We start from the raw sequence: 25,989 nt of genomic DNA on the forward strand, positions 1-25,989 counted from the left end.
TTAAAAATAATTTTTTAGTCAAATTATATAAAGTTGAATTTATCATTAAATTGAGAGCTGATATATTTTTGGTAGATTAATTTGAGGACCCGGATCATTTGTCCTCTTTGGTCTCCCTCCCCTCAATGAAAAACTGACATGTCATCTAAAATCTTAATTAAATGTAACATCCCGTCCCGAACCATGTCGGAATTTTTGCACGTTGACCGAGGTTGACTGTTGACCTTTGACCGAAGGGGTCAAAAGTTGACTTTTTGATCCAGTTGGAATTCTAGGTTGACTGAGGTATCGTTACGAAGTACACGTTGGCACGAGTTCGTAGACTAGTAGTACGTTGAAAACAGAGCTACGGTTTGGAAGTTATGAGCAAAACAAGTTGAGGTCCAAACTGTCCAAGGGGTGTCAGAGTTGACTTTTTATTCATGCAAAGTTGAGCTTTGACTCATGCATGGTTGTGAAGTGCTCATCAATACGAGTCCGTAGACTAGCGGCACGTCCGATTTGGACATGTGGTTTGGAAGTTATGAACCTGTAGAGTTTTTCAAATATCGTATTATTTTAATATTATTTTTAAAACGCGTAACGATGTGCCACGTGTGACTTAATGAAGGTGACCATGTGTCACCATGCTGAGAATCCACATGTCAACCATGTGTAATATCGAATTATTTTTATTATTATTTTAAATAATAATATTATTATTTGATTATTTGATTATTTTTATTTTCTTTTTTCTTTTTCTTTTTCTTTTCCTTTTTCTTTTCTTTTTCTTTTTCTTTTTCTTTTTCTTTTCTTTTCCCCATGTGGGAAAACACCTCCTTTTTCTTTTCTTTTCTTTTTTTTTCTTCTTCCCTTCTTCTTCCCCGAGCCATCAAAACACCAGCAGTTATTTTCTCTCTCTCTCTCTCTCTCTCTCCTTTGACTCTTTCCCTCTCTCTGTTTGACAGATCGGTTGGCCGGATTTCAGTCACCGGAATGCCACACGCGCCGGCCACCGGTGTAGCCCATCTCCTCGCGATCTCGGCCTCCAAATTTTCCGGCCAGTCACCGCCGGACGCGCCCAGATCGGGCCGGTGAAGTCGGCGGCGGCCGGTTACGTTTTTCCGGTGATTCTCGCCGTTTCCGACCAACCCAGCCCGACCCATACCTCTATTGCATCATTTTTGACCCCTCTGAGTCCATTTCCGGGGTTAGATTGCCCAAAATCCCCACCGTTTGAAAGATCCCTCAAGTTTAAATCCGGCCGAAGCTTTCCGGCCAAATTCCGGCCATCTCCGGCGGAATTGGGGTCGATGGAGACCGGATTTGTAATCCTCGTCGCTCAAGCTTCGATTCGGTATATTATTCGACTATTTTAGATAACGTTTGTGTTTGACCCCCCGGGTACCGGGTATTATTTACCCGATTAAAATATTAATTTATTTGACTGTGTGTGAATAAATTCTGCTCATGTGGTACAATTTGGTTATGGTTTTACTGTGGTTTAAATTATTTGTTATGCATGAGCAAATTATATTTCGGTAATAATTGTACGTGGTTTTAAGTATTATTATCGGGCATAATTGGGTTAAATATTTTATGAAAATATTTGTTTAAATTTTATAAATTATGCCCGCGGTATTTTTATTGTATAATCTCGTACTTCGAGAAAATTGTGGTTGTTTATTATCGAGGTTTCGTACCGGTTTAGTTAAATAAAAATATGTGGGATGGTAAGTGTGAGAATTTAATGTATTTCCCACGGTAATTTTGGAAAATGGTACGGTTGGTTAATAACGAGTATTTTAGACGCACCCATACAGTATTGGTGTTCTGGTGTATGGACATGTGGTAGCGCGCAAGTATTATGTGGTTTAGCGCGCAGGTATTATTTCTCCCATTGTTGCCATTGGACCGTGGGCAGGCAAGTTTGTTTTTGGCCACAGCCGCCCCCCTCCTTGGCTGGGAGATGGTTTTAGCAGCGGTACAGTCGGGACGCCGAAGTGCCGTTTGCAAGTTTCTCTCTTTAATCTCCCCGCCAGTCGGTGCTCGGGATGCTGGGTATCGGAGGGCATTACTGGTATATGGTGTGGTGTGTCAGGTATAATTTTCAGATAAAGTTTCAAACCCCAAAGAGTACAAAATTATTTATTATAATTTATTACATTTTAATTATATATTGGGGTATTTATTATTTATTGTTTATCAAATGGTTTGATTCCTTGGTTTTCGAGAAGTACGAATATTGGGTTTTATGAAAATATTTTAAGAGGAGAACATTTCCAACGGAGTGAATAGTGAGGGTTTTGAGAGAAATTGCTACTTCAAATGTTTATTTATTTATTTATTTAATTGTTCGGTATTGATTAATTAAATCCTTTTATTTGGTATACTATTAATATTAAAGGTGTTCAGTAGTTAGGGTCACTCACTGAGATGATTAGCATCTCACACTCTTAAATTCCGTTCCCCTAGATCCAGGTTGGAGACGTTGATTGTCCGGGGCAAGCCCAACGTCTCAGTTCGTTGCCGAAGGTTCAAGAAGTTTTTCTTCCCTTTTTCCTCTCTATCTTGTATTACTTCTCATTTGTCATTGTATAAATTCTACATTTAATTGTATAATGCTCTGTATATTGTATTGAACGTGTAGTTTTTGTTTATGCATTGGGTTGCTGCTGTTTTTGTTGTGAAGTGCTGTAATTTGTGGAACCATTTATAGTATTGTGGGAGGAATAAGGGGATGTTTATAGAAGTGTGTTTTTAGTGCAGGTAATTTTTTTGTAAGTCCTACCCTTAGGGGAGGTGCTGCCGGATTTTCCGTTGGAAGGTTCGGTGGTATTTCCCTGGGATCAGGGCTTGTCTAGGGTTCCGGGGAAGAAATTCTAGATGGGTCCTGACATAAAGGTAAGAGAGTTTTGATTCCCTGGTTTCTTTTCTATTTGTCGTATACCCTTTCCATGGTTTTCCAGATTTTCTCTTCTCTTGCATTTTACTTCAACGGTTAAATCATCTAGAAACAGAATTTGGTGATTTCAGCAATGTTAAATCTATCTTAAAACTTTTATGTGCCCATCCCATGAATGATTCCCAACTACTTAGCAGCCATGTACAAAATAGTAAGATTTGAAAACCACACAGGAGAAGGAAAGAAAGAGAAAGAAAGGGAACAAAAAGTCAGAAGAGTCACCATATGCAGTATTCAAGAAGTTCATGCCACCAAACGCTTAAAAACTAGGTAATATTTTTAAGTTTTTAACCATGGGTGAAATTAACAAATAAAAATAAATAAATAAATAAAGTGTGCAATACAGTAAGAAGGAAAAAGCTTGCAAATACTATAAAAATAAATAAGAATAAAGCTTGCCCGTTTAGATGTGAGAAATCAAATCATATAAGAAGCTGAAGTAAAATATTGTGTGGAAATAGAGGAAAATACACAGAGGTTGAACAAAAGAGAAAACCGGTAGTGAGAGAATTCAGTTTTCCATAAATCTTGTAAATGATGTGTCAATCTTTTAATGGGACAGGAAAATGAGAAAAAAATAGGTGGTTTTTGAGCCATCTATTTCTATATTATCTTTTTACAAATTTTTTATATAACTTTAAATTGAAAATTGTTGTTTGTCAGCATTTGGTCCCTAGAATTTATATGTAAAATATATTTTAATTGGTTATCATTAAAAAGTTTATTTTTAGAATTATAAAATAATATTTAATAAATATCCTAATTAGAATTTATCATCTAAACTAATGATAATCAATAATAATGATAAATAATAAAAAAAAATTAAAAATAATTGATGTGATTTAATGTTTTGATTTTTTTATTATAATTTTTATTACATGTCAAAAATTTTATAAAAAAAAAGATCATATAAAAGTAATGGTTTACAAATCATCTAATTTGGACATGGAGGATGGGATAGAGGATGCACATTTTATACCTCTTACATAACATAATACAAATAATAACCGGTGATTTTCATACACATTTTATGAATTGCTCTTTTCTATATTTAGATTTTGTTTTTTAAAAAATTAAAACATATTTAAATAATGTGTTATTATTTTATCGAGATGGCTAGTCATTATTTGTTTATAACAATATTTGAATACAATTTCTTCAACTCTCTCATATCATTAAAACAAGCCTTCATACAAAAGATTAGGTGATTTATTATGAGGAAATGTATTAATCCCATAAAATCTATAGATATTATTTTAATTTCAGCTTTATTTTCCTTTTTTTCCCGCGTCACTCCAAAAACTCTCCAAATCAAGAAAACTAATTTGTTCGTAGCTGACCGTAAATGGACATTATATCACATAAACACATCTACATACATTGCAAAATTAAAAGTAATTAAGAATAAAAAATAGAAACAAAGAGAGTGAAGGTTCCATGATCTTCGAGAGAGAACAGCTATCCTTGTTCCATGTTCTGGTCCGAACAGCTTGATTAACGATGAGCATCACAGAATAAATTTCTTTGTGTTTACATCAAATTTTTCAGAGGACGATAGCATAGGTTCCTGCATAAGTATACATATATATATAATCAAATGTAAAACTATTGTTTAATTTCAATAATTAATTGTTGAATAATGAATTATGTGAATTAATCAAAATACATTTCATGAGTATATAAGTTCTATAAACAACACCAATCACCTCTCCCCTGATGTTATTTGGTTTTTGGAAAATATTTATTGTAGTTTAATTTCGTCATAGGAACTACCTGTAGTTGCAATAAGGAGCTAATTGATGACAAATTTTAAGATTACAACAGAGGAAAACAAAAAAAATTCAATTGATAGAATTTCAAAACTATTTGGTTACTTCGTGTGTACATATATATATATATATATATATATATATGCAATAATTATTGCATGAATAGGGAAATTAAGTATCGAAACCTGTATAACTTTGTGACGAAATATTTTTCTACAGATGCTCGATTGGAGGCACCTATGTGCATTGACTTGTTGGATGGCCTCACTCATCGTGTCAAGGAGAGCCCCATACGTTATGTCTGGGTTTTGCTTCAATGCTCGACAAAGAATGAATGTCATCGCACCATTCATCGTCTTTTGTCCAGTACCGAAAGCCTGCCACCATTTTCAATATTTATTTTGTATATACATATAATTAGATCTATCATTTGGATTTAATTAATTTTTCATTTTCATAGAGAAGTATTTAATTTATATTTTAATCTTTTGTATATATAAGAATTCTTTAACTAGGAATCATCCCTAATTTATTTAATAAATAAAGGATGATTACACGTTAAGGATTTTATATCCTATATGTGCTTTTAGATTTAATTTAACTTCAAATAAAAATTGCTAATGCATAAAAAATAAGTAAATAAATAAATAAGCGCATCGCCATATACTCGCATAAGCCTTCATGACTAATCAACTACGTCATAATCGCCGATAAGAAATTGACTCTGTTTATTATAATGGGTAATCTTGAGCAGTTTTACTATGATGGGTAATTTTGGCCATCAAATTATATGTAATTCCAATAATTAACTCAGTATTTTAATGTAATTAGAGGGTAATTTATTGAAATTATGTTATAATAGCAAAATTATGTATATTAAAATGTAAGTATATGTAAGCCGATTAACCTTACCGAGGTATCAGCAGCCAATTTGTCATCATTGCAAGCACTAATACAAATCGCCAATCCACCACCAGTACCTTTGTCAATTCCTGATGGAGGGCTATTGTCTTCCCACATGGCCCTGAAACCCTCGACCAAAGAATCGTATAAATTCTCTTTATAAGCTGGAAAATTACACTCTTAAGAGAAATAATATAAAATGATAACATTTTCCAGATATTTAGTATTACGAGGCCAATGAATTGATAAAGCAATTGCAATCAATCATCAATTTCCAATTTACCAAACAAAAAGGAAAAAAAACAAAAAAAACAAAAAGAAACAAAATTCTATAATCATTGAACGAATACTCAAATATGCTGCAATATGAAATACTCAAAATATACATTATTCTACTACCAAGAAAAAATAATTAAAAAAAGCCCTCTATTTCGGCCTTTTGAATTCTGCTTTTTCAGGGCAACCTACCTTAGGCCTTTTAAAAAGTAGCAAGCGTGCAACAAAAAATCATAGTAATTTAGGACGTAAAATTCCATCAGCGGAATTATTGAGCGTTGTTGTTAGAATGTGCTAAGTTCCAAGCATCGGTTGAATTTAGAGATCCTAAATAATAATACATGAAAATTGGGTTATTAAACTTTAAGTGTTAATATTTTAAGGGTGGAACTTCAAAACTCAGTATTTGTAACACTATGTGCTTAATCATGGTCTATTAAATTCACAACTTGATAAGCATAATAATAAGATTCTTTGTTAATGAATTCCATCCACCTATGCATTGTTGCATGACAATGCAATTGTACGAGGAATGGCAATCAGATTGAATAAAATCAGATTCGAAGAATTCCAATCTGACCCGTAGGATTTCATGCCCTAATACAATCTGACGTGGTTAAAGGGGGATAAAAACTCCAAAAAAACATGAATGTCTACCATATATATATATGTTTTTTTTTTTTTTTTTAATATCGCATGGGAAATCCAACGGGTTTTCCCCAATCCAATCCGACCCCATTCATTTCAAATTTAATATTTTGAAAACCTAAAATCCATTTAAAATTGTCCACATGGGTTGGGTCTCGTGAGGCCCAGTCCAACCCGATTAATTGATGGATCAACCTTTTGCGGGTTGAGTTTGCTTATCAAAACGCAAAGGAAAATTTAAAGTAGAAGAATAGAGTGCTAACTTGTGATGGTTGTAGACATGGACAAGATCGAGAATAGTTCCACTGTGACAAGAATCGACAATGGCATGGAGGGTGACACCCTTCTTGAGGGGCTTAACAATGTCTGTATTTATATCATTGTCGAGGATCATTCCTTCCTTCAAAAAATCAACGGGACAAATAGTTTCATCGAATCCATCCTTTTCATCGTCTTTGAAATCAGGCTGCCTTAAGCCATGCCCTGAGAAGTAGAACACCAGTGAATCTCCAGCTTTACAACCATCCACCAGCCATTTTAGGGAGTTTTTTATGTTTTCCTTTGTTGGAATAAACTCCCCTTTCTCATATTCTGCACACAATATATATATTTTGCTTTTCATTATTAAAATTTCACAAACTAATTAACAATTTTTAAACCAAACAAAACCAACCTATATATTATTACCAAAAAAAAGAAAAAAAATAACAACCTATACACGTATATATACCCGAACCACAGACACACTATGGTGATATAATCTTATAAAGAGAATATGACATTGAAGAAATGTTAATTATTCTTTACTTTAATTTGCTGTGCGAAAAGAATTCAATTCCCTTTAACCTTAAGAGAATCTTAAAGATATAATCTTTTTGCAGAGCATATATCCTTTTCCACATTATTCTTGCTTGTATCTGTCTTTATATATATATATATATATATATCTTAAAACCCATTTGTACTATCTTTGCCTCTGTACAAATATGGTCCCGGAGACTATTTTTTTTTTCTTTTTTCCTTTCTCTAGCTTTTGTTCATTTCTCATCTACCTATCCACTCCTCCTAATGCTCTTTGGATCTCTTCAAGCATCTTAAATGAAAATATGGATTGTAATAAGTAATTTTAAAAAATTACTTTCAAATGATAGTGTTTATAATGAATATTAATTTGATATCGCATAGACATTAAGATGAACATTCACTTTTAAAAATTCTTTTAAACGTAAAAAAAAAAAACTTTTTTTAAAAAAAATTAAAAATTTCAAAATACAAAAATTTATATACTATCTAAATTTAGACAATGTTAATTTTTATAATATATAAAAAGCAATTCAATCATTACTAAAAATGCTCTTAATTATTATATCAAAGATATCCAAGCCTTATTCGTTCTTAACAAACAATCAAATTAATTAGTACCAAAATGAGAATAATATCCATGAAGAAAAATAATCATTAATAGTTTGTTAAAATAATTTTCCCCAAAAAAAAAAAACAGAACCAAACAAAGAACATAAAGCAAAAGGAATACCACATATTAAACAAAGATTAAGCTAATTAATTTATTTACCTGTCATGACTTTAATGGACTCCGGAGGATAATGAAATTGATTAATCAACAACTCTTTCATGTTGATGACATCATTAACAGTTCCTTTGAGCTTGTATTTCCTTGTATTGTAGGTCACCCCGCAAAGAAGAGCACGCTTATTCGATCGTCTAGAAGTGGTATCAGAGGAGCTATGAATATTGTTGAGAGAACCTGGGTAAGGAGATTTGAGCTTCTTGTCTTTACAGCATTTGGAAGCAAAAGCTCTAAAGAAGGGACACTGATATTGATCATTATTATTATTAGCAGAGGGCTGCTGTATCTTCGGTGTCATGTAATTGATCTTATTGCATTGGGAGCAGCGTTGTTGATAAGCTGTTGGAGGCACCAAAGTAGAAGCACCGCATGTTTTGCATTTTATGTTGTCGTAATTCATATATGTATGATCCAAAGTTGCCTGAGATAACTCCGGGGCTGCAGGAAAATGAAGGAAAAGGAAAAGATGATGACAATATGTGAAAGAGCTTTAGGGAGATCGTGATGATGAAATATGGAAATAGGGATATTCAGGTATAAATAAGGCCAAGAGCAAATAAGAGAAACCCCAAAAAAAAAAAAAAAAAGGGACCAGGGTCATTTAATCGAATGGTTAATTATATATAAGCAAAAAAATAAAAAAATAAAAAATAAATAAAAAGAGACCAGGGTCATTTAATCGAATGGTTAATTATATATAGGCGGTTCATGGATATAACTTTTCATCAAAGCTAAGCTAAATGATGATCACGAGATCAATTCATGATGATTTCACAGCCCATTTCGGAATCAAGATTTCCATTTCTTGTGGCGATTTAATTTTCGTTCAGTATTAAATATCTGATTAGATATTTGTTCATGAGGTGACCGATTATTATTTTTCATTTTCAAATTAATGGGCGGTTATGATTTTATTGAATATCTTTTTCATTTTCTATTATTATCATTACTATTACTGTACCAGGGGCGGCCAACAATATCCCACGGGCGGCTGGCTATATCCCAAAAAGAAAAAAGAAAAAGGAAACTAGATATATACACTCAGAAGTGATTTTTTGGAACTATATCTCTTATTTTATCTTAAAAAATATAAGGTAGACAGTAAAAATTGGATCAGCGTTCTATTTGATTTTACATATTAATTCTTTAATGTTTTTTTTCATTTTAAAAATGTAATATGGAAAAAGCATTTAAATTTTTATATGGTCCTGTGCATCCTACTTTTAATACAAATTAACATATCTTCGCTAGGAGATAATAGAACATTTGTAATATATTCATGCATTTAACCATTCTTTTGGAATGTGTGCAAAATTCCCTATATATAGAGCTCTTTCAAGAACTCAAAAACTTATTAATTCATATAATTCTGGTTAAGGCTGTCAAGCAATAATCTAATAACATTTATTACATTCTCTGTAAATGTGAAAAACAGAAAAATCATAAGTTGCTTGAAGGATTTCTATGGATGGAGTCATAGAGATTCATCGATCCTTGAAAAACCACAATATATATTAGAATAGAAGTACTAATACTTTTTCAAAACATCCAATATTTTTGTAGCCAATTTAAGAATATATATATATGGACTTCAGCCAAAGCACAGCTAGCTAGACTTTCCCAGCCAGATCTTGCTTTAAAATTCATTAGTCAATGTTAAATTTGATCGAAGACTAATCATTTCGCGCTTTTGCAGCTTATAAAAAGCATTTCTGCTTCATCTTTTACAAGTTCCCAACACTCACAAACTTCATATCCAAATGCATATATATAAATTCAAAAAAAAAAATGCATATATTTAATTCTCGATTATTTCCTTAAGGTATTTCTAAGCAAAAAAAAAAAAAAAAAAAAAAAAAAAAGGAAGGAGAAAAAAACTTTATTAAAAAATGCTTAAGAGATTGCTGTTACACTTTTGCTTTTATCTTCATATGGATCGTCCATTGATGTTCGCACTTCACAATCAAAATCAACAAAACGGAGGAATCAATATTATAGTGAAAACACAAAAAAGTCCATGCCTTTTTAGTAAAAGATAACACAGTCCCTTGGAGCATGTCATAGCTGTCAACATTCAAGCCCTTCTTTTTCTTGCCAGCATATTATTGAAGCATGATGTAGTAGACTATACAAACTTTCTGGGGGTCACTTTGAGATTTCAAATGCCATTGGTTCTTGTTAGGTTAACAAGTGTATAAAACCAAATTTAAACATTGACTCACAGAGAAATAACAAGAGGAACATGTAGGAGTTAACACAAGGATTTTACATGGTTTAGCTGCAAGTGAAGCAACCTACGTTCTCGGACAAAAATAAGGAAATATAGATTTATAACTTTCAAGAGGAATATAGATTTAAGCTTAGAACAGCTTATCAATGGCATATCATAAAACAAGCTAATGGACTCTCGCTAGACAACTTTCTCAAGAAAAAGAATGTTTTCAGCTCTAGCTCATTTACACATCACACACTTCACCACATTCATAAAATATATTAATATGCTAGCCCTCATGCCATGTAACTATTCCACCTAAGCAGCAAATCTATTTTGGAGTTATAAATATTGCAGTTTTGTTACTCTGACACCGAATATTAATAAATAAGTGCCACACAATCACAGATCTTCAATGTCGTATATTTTCAATTTCCTGCATTGCATATAAGATCGAACTAATTAGCTATTTATTACATTATGATATGAAAACGATTAATTAATTGAGGGTAGCTACATACTTTAACTTCTGAACTATACCCTTTTTTTGTTTGTATTTTACCGTTAAACCACAAAACCTCTTGTATTATATATGTCTCTTTAACTATTACTTCTTTCTTTTGTTTGCTTTCTAATCAAGCAGTTTTCTCTAATAAATTAGACAAAAATTAGTCATACATTAATTATATATGAACAATGTTATCAAATTTATTTTTCTAAATGTATTATTGACTAAACTGATGAAAATGGTAAGAAAATGAAAAATAAAAAAATAATTCCTAATCTAAAGGGGGTAATGTGTAGGTTTTTTTACTTTAATGGTCAAAGTATAAAATATGCTACAGTTTTGGTCATAACAATAATTCCTAATCTGAATGGAAAAGAATAATTCCTAAGCTAAATGAAAAGAGAGGCTTGTTTTGAACCATTACTTTGAATATGGGGCAATGTATTAAATATATGGTCCAGTTCAGTGGCGAAATATTGCCCCACTCATTTCCTAAGCTCTTTTAAAGACATAATCCAAATTAATTACAATTATTAATTAATTATAATGTGTTTGTATTAACCAAAAAAAAAAAAAAAAAAAAAAACGAATCTTGTCAAAGCATTCCCAACCTCTACTTTAATACATATATATATATATATATATATTTATGTATATATGTAAGAAATATAGCTTGAATGTTCTTAAATTTTTCTCGTAGGTCCACCTTTCGACATTTGGACATTCATACTCTAGCAGGTTAACGAATACGTCACTTATTTTATATATATATATATATATATATATATATATATTTTTTTTTTATATACTAAAACGAATATGTCACTTATGATGGTTAAGGTGGACAACATCTTTATGGCTTATACATGCATGAAATAAATATTTCAACGTTTAGCCATCGTGTCTTCATGTTTAATTGACCAAATTTTTTTGTTTCTTTTCTCTTTTTTGTTTAATTACACTTTTATAAATCTTTTTTAGAGGACCAAATAAAAATAAAAATTAACTCTAAATGTAATATATTAATTTTGTAAGTTTAAGTTTTGCAAATATATATGTATTTGTTATATATATATATATATATATAGTTTATAATTTTTTTTTTTTTTAAATATCTATGATCAGTTATCCCCCCTCTCCCACTGTACGTTCTAGAAATTCATGCTCATTTACTTATAATTTCAAAAGCTAAAAGATTTATGTATTCTACGATTGAAGTAATTTACATATATAAAAATGAAGTTTTGATGGTAATGATCATAATAAAAAAATGAAAGAGTATTGGAAATTTGGAACTAAAAAGCTAAGTTAAAGTAACGTTGAGCGACAACAATAAAGACAATTAAAGATTTTCTTTTGTGGGAGTGGGACAGCTTTTACCCCTCGCTTGCGCATTTGAATTGTGTTTTTAACCTTTTTTTTTTTTTTTTTTTTTTTTGGGTTGTCTTTTTGGGTTTCAAGTTAGAGATATTCTCATTGTGCCTTGCTTTTATCTTTTGCTTTTGTATTGTCATAAAGAAGATCGTCCTTTAGACAGGGTGGAATGAATAGTGAGAAGACCATTCTTTAGACAGAATATATGGGTTAGCAATTTACCGCTTTCTTTATACGACTTTATCCCAAATTGTTGCATGCATGGATTGCATAAGTGGGCAACCTGGCCTCTCTCATAATTCTATTTTTAAAGAAAAGAGGAAACTGTTTTTTAGATTAACAAGCAAATGCCATCTGTTATGGAAATTATTCATTTGGAAGTTTAGTTATAATTTTCTTGGTTTGCTCTGAATTAAAAAAATAGAATTTAAGGGCTGAAAAATTGAACGATGAATGATTGTTGGATAAGTGAGGATGGCCCAAGTGTGAAACCTCGAATACCCATGCTCTTGAAATTGTTGGCTTGAGTCACCTGAATTTAAAACAGCTGTTGGATTCTATTTTGAATTACTTTTTTTTTTTTAAATAAAACCTAAATAAGGAAAAAAAACAATGCATAAAATCTGTGGGATCTAATATTAACTTATTAAAATAAAACTTATTATTGGTAGATTCAATTTTTTTAAAGTTAGATTAGTTTGCACTTTTTTACTATATAACAGAAGACAAAAAAAAAAAAAAAAAAAAAAAAGACAGCGGATCATAGCATTCCATAAGGTAACAAGCATCATTCTCTGCCGACATGGCTTTATTGTTTGCCATGCTAAGCAAGAAGTATCAGATGCCTTGTCTTTTCCAGCTGACGGACTCTACCTCGCTTTTTTTATTTTGGTGTCTTTGATTCCCATGATTGGAACAGTGTAGCCATGAAATATAACAAGAATTCATATAAATTTAGTATTTGCTTCATTACCATATCTTCCATTTTAATTTTAAATTTAATTTTTTATTGATATTGGAAGTGAAAAAATTAGCACTTGATCATTGTCTAAGAAAACGGAATTAACCATTAAATTTTCCCTGCAAAAGACATTTATTTTAATTTAAAAGATTATTCCTAAAAAAATTAAAATTGTATATATATATATTATATAGAGCATAATAAATATACAAAAATGTAACTGTAGGCAAAGTTGCCTACTCGACAGGCTAGAGAATTAACATAAAATATTAAATATGCCATACTTAAAATTATTGATCTAATGGGCAATTTGCTAAACTGGCAACCATGATTAATATGGGCTTAAAAGTAAGTGTATAAACATAATGTCAATGGAGAGAAAGAGAGAATTAACATAATGCCATATGTTATTTCATATTCTTATTCTTATTAATCCAATTTAATCCCAAAGAAGCATTAACTTTGATATCTTATTCTTATTAAACCAATTTAATCCCAAGGAAGCATTAACTTTGATGCGGGTCATACCGCTTTCTGAATTTGCTAAAGGTATCTGTTGTAATAATATATTTTAGTTGCACAATCCGATCACTTCAATCGGTTTGGTCCTTTGCTTTTGCTATAATACAGTTAATCGAACCAATTATTCTTCAAAACCGAATATATTTAGATATTATTCTCTAATTGAATTTCTTTGCCAAGATACAGTTCGTGCTTTTTCCTATTTCTTTTTTCCAAGTCATGCATGGCAATATATTCTTCCTTCAAAACATCACACATTTTTTTCTGAAAAATATTGGAAAATTTTATTTATTACTTGCTTTGCCTCTAATTGCATATGAAACACCCACAGTGGACTAAATCTCCCACCGAATGGTGTGGGACTTAAGAGGGGGAAAAAAATAATTAAAAAATAAAAATAAAAAGAAGAAGAGGAAGAAAAAGAAAGAAGAATGTGGTTCTACGTCCCACAAAATGTGTCACCCACCATTCAGTGGGCAACCTCATCCATTTTAGAAAAATTATATATATATATATAGAGAGAGAGAGAGAGAGATGGAGCGGGAGTTCAATGAAATTTAGAACAGAATAATTTAGCCATCTCAACTTTTTTTTTATTTTTTTTTTTGTGGATTTCATAATAAATCTACCATTTCCTAAAGCTACGAGGCAGTACACAGATGATCACCATCTCAATTCTATTGTACCAAAATGGACAATAATATATATATATATATATATATAAAACAGGCCTTTATTACCTCAGATCTAGGGTGCCACTCTAGAAAAACCTCTTATCACCATATTAAAACCCATTTCTACAGCTAAATTCTGCATTCTACTGAAAGCCAATGAAAAGTAAGCACTTTGACATAGCAAATCACCTGCCAAACTAAAAATAATGCTTAATACCATTACAGCCAATAAAAGGAAATGTACATTATACTAGGAAAAATGAACCAACTTTTCAACTTTAGTAATACTAATGATCCAGGCAACCAGACATTCGAATATTTTACGATGCAGAAACTAAAATAAAAACACACAGCATGGATTCGTAGCATGCAATATCATTTCATTTCTTTAAAGAGTACCAAAACAAACAAATTGATCAACAACTATCCATTTTACAGCCAACCCCAAACAATGTTTTCAAGGACACACGGTAATTCAGATATCTGACAAAGATACATTTCACAACAATTTGCAAATCCAAATGACTCTGCAAAGGCATAGGAAAACTAAAAAGACCAACAGATTTGAACTTTACCATACATACCAAAAGCTTTAATATTTATCTCCGACCATAAGAAACCAAACATGTAGAGTTGTTTCAGTGAATCTCCCTATCCTCCATTAATAAAGTTTAAAAAATCCATCATATAGCATACCATGTGCAATAAAACAGTGATCTAGAAAACTCAAGGTAAACTCTGCAACAGAGTAACCATTATTCAAAAACTGCATCTACTTTTGAACCAAATGGTCCATAATGTTTCAAATATCCATATAATAATATGTACTAAGTGCCATGAAGTAACAATTTACATGATTCATAAAAATCTAGAAACAATAATCAATATGTGGAATTAGAAACTAGAAAGATCTTAGGGTATGTTTGATATGGCATTCTATAAGGATTAGCTCTTCTTGTGTTTAATATCTTTCTCCATTTCTAGAAATAGCTATGCTTTCAATTTTAAAGAATAATTATCCCTTTTCAAAATCACATACTACGCATTCATTCATTCTAATACGGATAAACTTTAAACATATGCTTTATTATATTTTCCATAAATTTTAATTTGAATGGATTATCTTATAATAAAATGTATAAACATACACAAACCTAACTTTAATTAAACATGAAGTTTTGAAAATAAAAATAAATAAAAAAATGAAAATTATAAGGGCTAAATATTGAATCTCATCCAATGTTGCATTCAAACAACTAAATAGGAATTATTGCTCATTTTTACAATTTTTTATTCCAGAAATAGCTATTCCTCTTCCATAAAGTATATATACATGTATATATTATTGTTAAACATAGTAGAACAAAGAAATGAGTGCAGCATCCTCTGCCCCCTCTCACTATGATCAACGATGACATCTATTAAGGTGTCACTTCATCTACTTCATCTACAGCTAGATTTATTACATTTATATATCAAAGTAAAAACATTTTACTTCGCCATAAATGTCCATGATGCTAAGGTTTCCCTCCTCCTTGATGATACAAAATACTTGTAAAGTAGCAAAATTCACCAATTTCAATCAAATAGTGGCCAAGCAAGAACTGGTCATGACAAATGGAAGAAAACCTTCATGTACCCGAAGGGAAACTGCCGTGATTATACAATTCTAAGTAATGAATGTAAAATAGTAACAACATTCCTAATCAGCAATATCATTTGAAGAGAAATAGAAAGTACCTAGGATAAAGGAACACATAAAATAAAAGAGCACTCTAGCTCAGAGACTATGAGGATGCACCGGAGAGCCACTATCCAACACATTAAGTTGCCCAGATATTTTTGCTTTGCAATTTGGACACATGAAACCTACAGAATCTGGTTGTAGTTCAGAATCGACAGTCTCATGGTTAAATTCTACTCCACACCATACACACACAGTTGTAAGCTGATGTCTGCCATCCACATTCAACATCACATCTTCTGATACAAATTGAACAGAGGAACCAAATTCCCCTTCCATCTCTACAGTACTTGTCAACTCTATGGGTACCTCCTGAAGGGGAAGAGACTCTTGCACAGTTTCAAAGTTATACTTCATAGCTTCAAGTTCATCCAGTCTCAGCTCCTCAAACCCTGTTATATTTTCATTTTTCTGATCAACACCAGAAACTTGTTCACCCTGCCAATCAACATAGAACAATTAATTAACATTAGAACATTAAGTGTATAACATAACAAATAAAATGTTGGCTTGATGCAAAATGGAAGGAAATATTTGAATCACGTAAAATAAATGTGAAGCATACTTTTACGAGAGAAAAAATATCTTTAAACATGGAAAGTAATGTCTATTAAGACTTTACATTATCAGATAATTTGTCATTTTATGTAAGCAGTCAAACTCAGTTTCAAACACCAAGCTTGGAAGGAATAACAGAATATAGGAAGGACATGGACGGTAGAAAAAGAGTGCAAGGACAGGGATATGTAAGGCCATAATCTTTACCTTCTTGATTGCTAGAAAAAGTAGGAAAAAAAAAAAACGTACATATACAACTTATATTTATGCTAAATTAAACACCCTGCCCCTGCTCGCTCAACTTTGAGCAAAATGATTTAGGTGGTCAGGAGATACAAGGTCCATAGTTTTTCCACTTTTTATCTCTTCTCTTTTTTCCATCCCTCCCCCTTTCCTTCCTAATAAGAATATGGAAGGACATTTAGAACCAATCCAAATTGCCTAACATTTTTTAAAGTATTCACATTAAACTCTTTTAAATACATGGAAATGAAGTCTCCAAAGTTAAGACTTTTACAATAAGCTCAACAAAAACATAATTCAAAATAGGTCAAGTACTATTAATATAGAAAGGGTACATTTTTACATGTTACATCTTCCATCCTCAAATTGAAGTTTTACTCTCACCCAAGTCACCAAACCTTTTCTGTTTCATGGGAGAGGTAGTTGATTCAGTTAGCTTTGCACACAAGTTCAATTCTCACTTTGGTAGAACTTTCCGACCTTCCTTTCATACCTTACAAGCCACACCATGCCCAGTCTGACATTTTCAAGAACACTTTGGGCAAGGCTGTGCTCGAGTTGAGGATTACTCACCTCAGGCTAAGCTCAGAGATATATCTCAACTGAGATTATTGGTGGAGCCTTCTTCCTTTCGACATTCTATAAAGTCATATTTTATTACCAAAGTGAATAACAACTAAATTCCTATGATAACTATAACTAAAGGCTTGCCCTTACTAAAGATATGAAAAGCAATAGCGAAAGTAACCTCAGACACACTAGGAAAAATATTTTGGCTCTCAGCAGAAAGTCTTATGTTAGAACTTTGTGAGACAAGAAAACAGAATTTTCCAAAAATACAGAGAGACAATATCAATTTCAGTTAAATACTTGGGAAAGTTCCCAAGTGTGTTCAACAAACTGTGAACCCAAGAATATAAAAAAAAATATAAATTTCTCAATACCTTATCAGATGCTGCATCAAATGGGGGGAAACAGTGTGATTGTTGCACCATGGACATTGAAGAGTCAGATACCCCACCTTGGAGTTCCTTTCCTTCAGAAGTTTTCTGTATGGAGTCGGTCATAATATCATTAGTTGGCCTATCATTGCTGCTATCAACATCAACTTTCATTTCATTGCCCTTGTTATTGATTTCAACAGGACTCACACACTCTAAATTGTCATTCTCATTTATATTTGCTTCACTGTCAACATCACAAATAACATGATGACCTGAAGGAGAAACTCCACCACTTTCAGAAGCTCCTTCCCTCTCAAAGCAAGACTTGTTTAGTTCATGTATGATAAATGCTAAGCCTTCCTTTCCCGAAAAGGTTTTAGATGCATTACCATCTTGCTTTTTAATAGGAAAGAGATTTGTATCATCCAGACAAGCATCCATCTTCACATCTACGATTTCACTTCGATCACTGGGTTTCTCCATACTTCCATCTGCGCTCATATGCGCACTATCTTCTGGATCATTTTCCTTTTTAATCATTCTACCTTCCAGTTCCTGTTCACTCAAAGGAGAATCAAAGTTCATTTCTTGATCAGAATTGGAAGCAGGAATTTCTGGACTTGAAATTGGGTGAGGTTGATCAGGTGCAGAACCACTTTTGGATCTTTCATTAGGTCCAGCAGTAGCATTTTCTAAAATTGAACTCTGAGCAATTTCTATCAAAGCATCCATTTTAGAAATCCTAGAAGTTGAAGGCAAATCATCCCTGGGTGGAGATTGAATTCTCTTTTGACGTATAGGAACAGGCAATTCTTCTACCCTCCTCACATAATTCCTTACATGGATACCCACATGACCATTGTAGCGACGCCTTTCCAGAAATACCTTATGGCAGAACTGGCATTCATATTTTCCATCTTTAATTATCACTCCATCCCCAACAGAAGAACCAAGTCGATACCTTCTTGTGGTTCTTTGGTGAAAGGACAAAAGATGCTGCAAATATGAATCCTTCTCATCAAAAGTCATACTGCATTTGTGACACTCAAAAAGGTCATGTATCTGAACCTCTGCAAGGTTCTCCATCCCCAACAAGGCAATTTCCTTCTCCTGCTCGTTAGATATATTAGTAGATAAAGGTAAGCTGGAATTAATGTCTTGCTTTTGATCTCCATCCCAATAGGTTAACCCTGCATGCTGCTGAAAATCCCATAAACCTCATTGTAAATGTTAAATATACCAAAGAGCAGAGCAAATAGTTCACTTACACTTTCAGCAGTTGGTCTGTACTCTGGAATATTTTCATCCCTCTGACCATTTGGCCGTGTGGAACTGATACCAAAAGATTGCAAATATGAAGCAACATCTTTGCAGCATATGAAATGTTGTCCGGTAGGGCTGGAAAATATTAAACAACAGAACTGTTAAGGCCAATCCACAAAAAAATGAAGAGAGACAATAATACACGTACAACTTTGTAGTTATAGGACATTGAGAAAGAATTGTGCGAGAAAAACATTAATAATTACAAGAGTTATGCTTTCTGTAAGAAATAAAAACATAAGACTCAATCAAGTTGCGACAACTCCACTACAAAATTAGTCAATGACCACCAACAAGCAAACAAAAACTGACTATATTTTTAACTGAATACTTCCAAGTAAGTCAACAACCAATTTTTTCTAACTGAAAATTTCCTAATAATTGTTTGATGTGCAGCTAAAATGCATACTTTTATAAATAAAAGCTTTATGCATTGGTCATTTTTACATAGGCATTTTGATCCTCTCTCTCTCACAACAACATTTTTTGAACAATTCCAAATAATAATTTATCTGTGCAACTAAAATGTATAGTTTTCCTAACCAAACCTGTACCAGTTAGTCTATTCTACATGCTCTCCCTCCCTCAAAACCTAAATATATATACTGTTTCTGCTTCTTCTGATACCATTATAAAATTTATATCAATTGATCAACATTCATCATTTAGAATCCCAAACACAAACATACACATAAACCTTCTTGTTTCTGCATGTTGTGACACCAGTTTAGCAACAGTTTACACAAAATGAATCATGATTCTCTTTTAAAAATACAATATATTTTCTAGCCATAAAAGTTTAAAAAAAAAAAAAAAAAAGTACCCACCAAGCGATGATCAACATTTCATTATGGCATTAGTTGTTAACCTATCAGGCTATCTCTCCAATGCAAATACCATACCTTGCCAGGTGTAGTGATTAATTCCCAAAAATTGTGCAATTGTAGTAGGAGACCACCCGTGCAGTGATTGTTAAAATTCACTGCAGTACATCCAGTCTCTAACCTAATTTAAATAACCAAGAACCTCTTTCTACCACTAATTTGCCAGAACATAGGGAACAAACAAGTTTAAAGCTAGCATCGCAAATTGAAAGTGCATCTGTAGCCTGTTAGTAATATTGTTTTCATAAACATCCAATGAAGTTATTTGTGTGTTTCATTTTTTGGGTGAATATTCCCTTTTGTTATTCATTTATCTAATAAATATAACAAACTAGTACATCTTTAACCTCTTCCTAATATGTATGCCGAACATCTAAACTCGTAATTTTGGATGTATTTTCACAAAAGTAGCTTAACCCGTTATATTATTGGTACATTATCATTAACGTTTTCCAGCAGTTTTTAGTACAAGAAGAAAATGAAAGTGCAGAAAATGAAAGTGCATATCCGTAATCTACTATAGAGCACCAATACCACATGCAACTACTGATATAACAAACCTAAAACAATATTTGTGCAAAGTTCCTGAGATGAATGAAGTATAAGCATAAACCATACACCTTCAGTTTAGTTTTATCAAAGGAAAAATGCATTGAGATTAACATTAACCAGCATTCACTTCATGGTAGATCAAATTAATTGAAGAGGTTATTTATCAACAAGTTGCTATCAAATATACTAATAAAGTTAATCTTTTTTTTCCAAATAACTCACTACTCAAATTTTTATCCCAAAAGCCAAAAAAATCAAATCCAGAAGGTTTAGTACAAACAAAAACCAACCAAATGCAGAAGGCGTACAAACAAAAACCTTATGTATCTGCGGCAGTAAATCCATGCACGACCTTCTTTCCTTTTGAGGCCCAGCAAAAGCTTCCAACCCACCGGCAAAGCATCGCCGAATTCGCTGGCATCTACAATCTTCCTCTTCTTCCTTCTACTCCCCCATTGACCACTCAATTCCCTCATAAACCCCAACAGCTTCTCTTCGCTATCCAACCCAAAAGTTCTCCTCTTCAACTCCTCTCCATAAGGATCTTCCATGTTCGCCAAACTTAGAAGATCAACAGCAACACCATTCCTATTCACCATCTCCAAACCCAAATAACCCTGAGTCTCCAAATTCAAAACCTTTACTTTGGGCTTCCTTCCTCTCTTCCTCTTCCTCTCACCACCAAAACTCGGCAAACCCATTTCACCTCTCCCTTCAAAAACCCCAATGCTGCGGTACTCCACCGGATTCTCACCAATTTCAACCATCGACGCCGACAACGACGGCGGGGACAGTTCGACGTAATCAAATTTGGGATCTTGGGAAATCAAATGCTTGAGGTGATTGAGGATAGCACGATTCTCATTCCGTTCGGGATCGTCAGCGGGTACGGGAGGGAGTTTGGGTACGGGAAGGAGGCCGGCGACACGGCGGCGGTGGCCGGTTGGAGCGATTGCGGCGACGGAGGAGGAGGAGGTGGGAGATGAGGATTGAGATCGGCGGGGGCGAGAGTAGGTCTGGCGGCGGGAACCGGCGCTCTCGTTGAAGAGAGAGCGGTCGATTTTCGGGACCACGAGCTGGTCGGTACGGCGGAGGTCGAAGGCGGAGGAGGAGCAGAGGGAGAGGGAGTGGAGCTCGGATTGGGAGAGCGTGGATGTGTCTATATGGGCTAGCAGGGATGAATGGAGTTTCAGAGAAGGTTGTGGTGGTGGCGGTGAAGGATTGGAGCTAACCACCATCGCCATTGGAGGATATGGAACTGCAAAACTCTCACACTCTCTCTTTCTCTCTACCAATTTAGGATTTCATGGAAGGACGATTTCAGTTCCCACACTGTATACAACTGAGTGATGATTACCTCCCAAATTAAACAGTCTGTAATTAATTAAAAATATATTGTATAAAAAAAATATAATAATAGACCAATAAAGATTTACATTTTACATTTTACATTTTAATTTCATCAAATTGATAAAAAGATATTTGATTGACCTAAAATTATAAAAACCCAATAGTATGTGAAAAAGATTTTATTATTTTCGGGGCTTCTTTGTATAATTAAATTCATTAAACATATAAAAATACAAAAATACAAAAATCATCAAATTTACATATATTTGATTAGTTGAACTAAAATGATAAAAAATAAATAATTATAATCTCTGTAAAAACATTCTATTGGCTTTTATTCTCTTCTTTTCTTTTTTTTTTTAATTATAATTTCAGTGGCTTTTCTTGATTAATGATTGAAAACAAAAATTCAAATTCCCGCCCTCCAATATTAAATAAGATGGTAATTATTATATGTTTTTCTTCAAGTAATAATCTAATAATGATTTGAAATGAATTTTATAATTTTGAGGGGACTTGGAAACTACCCTGGTCACTGGCTGCACACCACCCTCTTGCCCAGCCGACTGCACAGTCGCCGGAGTTTCCACCGGAATCTTGGAATCCGAGCCGCCGGTCATGTATTACATAATCTAAAATCACACACAGGCACGTTGCCCAACACATCGTATATAGGGGGAGGGGGGAAGGTAAGAGCGTTCATGGAAAGAACTTCAGCAGCTTGTGCGATGGAATGGAGCATTGAACTGGAAAAGGGTCTCCGTTCCAAGTTACCAGGACGACCTTTGGAAGCTATCTCACGTTTGGGTCCAGACTCCAGCTCTGGAGCCAAGACCCAGAGCCTACTTTGGCTGTATACCACATGTTCGATCTTAGTCCTGGGGAGGACAGGCTCTTTGCCAACGCCATCCTCTTGCGCCTCGCTGAGGCTTTTCGGGTGGGCGATGAAAAAACCCGGGTTTGTGTTGTCAAGGTGTTTCTATCAGAGTACAAGCATCGCAAACAGAAAGGGAAAGGGTATAAAGGGTTGTTGTCCAAGTCCAGAGCGCACAGCCAATTGGAGTTGCTGAATAGAGTGAAGGCTTTGTTTGATAATGGAGATGTTAATTCCAGGACTTTGGCTTTAGCTCACTTTGGTTGTTGGGCTGACTTTGCCAACGACAAAGCTGATTGATAGACGTTACTTGGTTCTTTCCAGTCTTGTCCCTCCTCATGTTTTGGAGGTGAGGTCAGTGTGCTTTTCTTTTTGTTTTAACTTTTGTTTTTTCAATGCTGTTTTTATGATTTGAAAGTGAAAGAATAACTGTGCAACAAAGTTCTGCATTTTGTTTTTATAATTAGTGTGTTTTTCATTTATAGGGATGTCTGTATCTATAGATACATTTAGAGTGCATGTTGGAAGATCTTTTCTTGGCAGTCATAACGTTTCTATCACGGCCTTTTGCAGTGTTTGTTGAATTTTGAAGTTCTGAAATGATTATGTTTTGCAAAGCTCACTGGGCTTGGTTTTGACCATTTGATTTATTTGGTTCCTACAGGTAAACATCTTTATTTGCTGCAGGATGCTTTTGCAAGCTATCAGATGACTTTTCTTGTATTCTCTTGGAAATGCTGCCTAACGTGATGGCTTTATCTGAGCTGCAGCTCGAGTCTTTGCAAAAATGGATGCCACGTATTCAATTACCAATAAAGCTTACAAGGTTCTGTACCTTAGATTATTTCTTTACAAGAATTTTCCATGAAAAGAGTTCACTTATCATGTTGCTGTTTTACGTTTATTCAAGTTTCTTTTTACTATTAAGATTGGAAATTCTTCCATAATTTCAGCTTTTCTGGAAATCGGCTCTAGTTGTTACCTATGGCTATTATTTTGGATTGGAATCTCTCTGTTTTACTTTGTGGTTTTTTGTAGTTTTTTATAAGTTCTCTAGCCGTTCGGTTAGAAATCCAAATCTTAGTAAGTGAGGAGTACTAGAAGCATACATCAATGAGTCATGCATGGACGTACATCTTTGTTGGAAAATAAGTTTAATGCTATTTTCCTTTGGTTTCTCTTTTATTTACTTGATTCAAGCCCTACTCCATGCTCTTGTATTTTTCTATTTCATCAAGATTCAAGACTATTATTCCCTTTCTTTTTGAAAGTCCAATTCTATCTACTATAAATAATCTTGAGAATCCAACAAAATTTGCTACCTTTTTGTCTTGGTTATTTTTCACTTGTAACTTTCACAGTTATTTTAAAAATCATCTCTTTCCAGTCTTAAATAGACTTCCAAACCCATTTAAATGTATGGTAGAATTTGTGTTCACATGTTGTCCACCAAATAGCCTTAAGACTCATGGTTCTTTGGTTTTTATTTTTATCATATTGTCTACATGATGAATAAATTCATCTTCTTTCCATCTTAAATAGACCTCTAAACCAAATTTCAGTTTCCTGTATTTTTAAAACCGCATAAGCACAATTTTAATTTTTACCTGTTTCGAGTAAATAGCTTCAAGATCTTCATTTTTTTTTTTTAATTTCTTTATTTTAGTTTTATTATTGTTATATTTTTATGGTAATGGTTATAACACAATGATGAATCATTAATTCTCATTTCCTTAATCCCATCCATCCCAATTTATAGAAGGAAAGCTAAAGTGGGCAATTAAAAGATTACACCGATCTCTCTTTCCTTTATGGCCATCTTTCATATCCTTTCCTTGTCTCTTCTTTCTAATTCCTCCATCCACACCCTAGAAATAATAGTCTTTATCCTATAAATATAGATTTCATACAAATATGGAAAGAATTTTTATTTCTGCTCAAGAAAAAAAATGTGATCTTTTTATTATTTTCCTAGGTTCATTACATATTTGTACGCAGCTATTATTCTCAAGACTGTAACATAATTGCTTACTGTAAGTCTACAACTGATTATTTGTGCTTCGGTGTACTTAGCACTTGAAACGTGCAAGATACTTTGACTTGATCTCCAAGCTGGATCCCTTTTCTGGTCATGTTATTTCATGCTGTGGATATTGTACAAGCATGTAAATTGCTGCTAGCATGACCTTGGGCCCAACTCACTTAATGTTGTTACAGACAGGTCTACAGTTGTTTTTAGACACTTCAGAAGAGGATTTTCAGGTTGCAATGCTGGTCTCCTTTCAAAGCATGCTTCCATGTCCATGATGCTAATCTCTAAGCAGGTACCTTGGTGCAGTCCTGGAATTTACAGGAATATATTTTGACTAGAGCTAGGATTAAAATGCAATTTCAGTCAGTAATGGATATGTTATGTGATGAGAAAATAAGGACAAAATGAATCAAAGTCTTGGAGTATTCCACCTCCATGCATGGGTTTGGGAACAAATCTGATCTCAATCATTGAATGATTGATTGCACTAGAGAGAGGAATAAAACTTCCAAACATGTTTAGAACAAAACTTTAACTGTTGAACTTATCTGACAAACTTTAACTGTTGAACTTATCTCATAAATTTTACATACTCTAGTTCAAAATTTTGCATTGAATTTTATAAATTAAAATATTCTCTGCATTTGCAGCTTATGTTCTTGTTTGTTAGGAGTATTTATTAATTATTTTCATCTGATTATTGATATCTTAATACAGGTTGAATTTCTTTTCTCATTCCTTAACCAAGAAAAGTCTTTGCGTGTACGAGCAACAGCACTAAGATGCCTTCTTTTCATTATCAGTAAACGAGCGTGTCAATTTCCTGTTAATGCATATATGGTTAAAGCATTGTCTATCATGTGAGATGAACCTGAGCTTCCACTAACCATGCAATGTGAAGCTTCAAAAATAACAAAGTGCAAATAATCCAAAAAAGTGCTGAAAGTTCAGTTATTTCACATACCTCCACTCAAGAAATAGTACACATACCAATTAGTATTGAATGAATTTCTTAAAGCCTATACACCACCACAAATTAATTAAAAGTCAACCATGTGTAATTCTAGTCTTCTTCTTTAATTTTCATATATTGGTTGGTTGCCTAA

At 33.2% G+C, this 25,989-nt stretch overlaps 2 protein-coding genes and 1 long non-coding RNA gene across 11 annotated transcripts; 1 reads left to right on the forward strand and 2 right to left on the reverse strand.

Annotated features, from left to right (window-relative positions):
* Positions 1-4,171: 4,171 nt before the first annotated feature.
* On the reverse strand, positions 4,172-8,859 carry LOC107421552 (metacaspase-1). Of its 3 annotated transcripts, none has more exons than XM_060820169.1 (5): positions 8,114-8,843; positions 6,804-7,023; positions 5,626-5,737; positions 4,899-5,090; positions 4,172-4,511 (listed from the first exon to the last, which is right to left on the reverse strand). In XM_060820169.1, exons 1-5 carry the CDS (start codon positions 8,526-8,528, stop codon positions 4,452-4,454), a joined length of 999 nt encoding a protein of 332 aa, XP_060676152.1. In that variant the 5' UTR covers positions 8,529-8,843; the 3' UTR covers positions 4,172-4,451. The 3 variants fall into 3 exon arrangements, with proteins under 3 accessions (XP_060676152.1, XP_060676151.1, XP_060676153.1); XM_060820168.1 differs by having other exon boundaries at positions 6,804-7,131; positions 8,114-8,720; XM_060820170.1 differs by lacking the exon at positions 4,899-5,090 and having other exon boundaries at positions 6,804-7,131; positions 8,114-8,859.
* Positions 8,860-15,619: 6,760 nt separating this feature from the next.
* LOC107427828 (uncharacterized) lies at positions 15,620-22,022 on the reverse strand. 6 transcript variants are annotated; one of them, XM_048480809.2, is made up of 5 exons: positions 20,946-22,022; positions 19,137-19,266; positions 17,869-19,068; positions 16,120-16,561; positions 15,620-15,983 (listed from the first exon to the last, which is right to left on the reverse strand). In XM_048480809.2, the coding sequence occupies exons 1-4, from the start codon at positions 21,869-21,871 to the stop codon at positions 16,160-16,162; spliced, it is 2,658 nt and encodes an 885-aa protein (XP_048336766.2). In that variant the 5' UTR covers positions 21,872-22,022; the 3' UTR covers positions 15,620-15,983; positions 16,120-16,159. The 6 variants fall into 6 exon arrangements, with proteins under 6 accessions (XP_048336766.2, XP_048336765.2, XP_024933177.3 ...); XM_048480808.2 differs by having other exon boundaries at positions 15,620-16,008; XM_025077409.3 differs by having other exon boundaries at positions 15,620-16,561; positions 17,869-18,978.
* Positions 22,023-22,192: 170 nt separating this feature from the next.
* On the forward strand, positions 22,193-25,739 carry LOC107427824 (uncharacterized). 2 transcript variants are annotated; one of them, XR_007243021.2, is made up of 4 exons: positions 22,193-23,205; positions 23,516-23,677; positions 25,069-25,175; positions 25,601-25,739. It is a non-coding gene; the product is annotated as an uncharacterized LOC107427824 (long non-coding RNA). The 2 variants fall into 2 exon arrangements; XR_007243023.2 differs by having other exon boundaries at positions 25,073-25,175.
* The last annotated feature ends 250 nt before the right edge of the window (positions 25,740-25,989 follow it).

This window comes from Ziziphus jujuba, chromosome 9 (assembly GCF_031755915.1).
Source record: "Ziziphus jujuba cultivar Dongzao chromosome 9, ASM3175591v1".
NCBI lineage: Eukaryota > Viridiplantae > Streptophyta > Magnoliopsida > Rosales > Rhamnaceae > Ziziphus > Ziziphus jujuba.

What these genes read in the sequence shown, in the direction of transcription:
- LOC107421552 (XM_060820168.1), bottom strand. Translation starts at nt 8,528, where the DNA reads ATGAATTACGACAACATAAAATGCAAAACATGCGGTGCTTCTACTTTG. An exon ending in CATGTCTACAACCATCACAA is followed by an intron (nt 5,738 to 6,803) that starts GTTAGCACTCTA and finishes CGAGGGTTTCAG; the next exon opens with GGCCATGTGGGAAGACAATA. An exon ending in AATTGGCTGCTGATACCTCG is followed by an intron (nt 5,091 to 5,625) that starts GTAAGGTTAATC and finishes AAATGGTGGCAG; the next exon opens with GCTTTCGGTACTGGACAAAA.
- LOC107427828 (XM_048480809.2), bottom strand. Translation starts at nt 21,871, where the DNA reads ATGGCGATGGTGGTTAGCTCCAATCCTTCACCGCCACCACCACAACCT. An exon ending in ACAGACCAACTGCTGAAAGT is followed by an intron (nt 19,069 to 19,136) that starts GTAAGTGAACTA and finishes TGGGATTTTCAG; the next exon opens with CAGCATGCAGGGTTAACCTA. An exon ending in TTGATGCAGCATCTGATAAG is followed by an intron (nt 16,562 to 17,868) that starts GTATTGAGAAAT and finishes GTTGATTGGCAG; the next exon opens with GGTGAACAAGTTTCTGGTGT.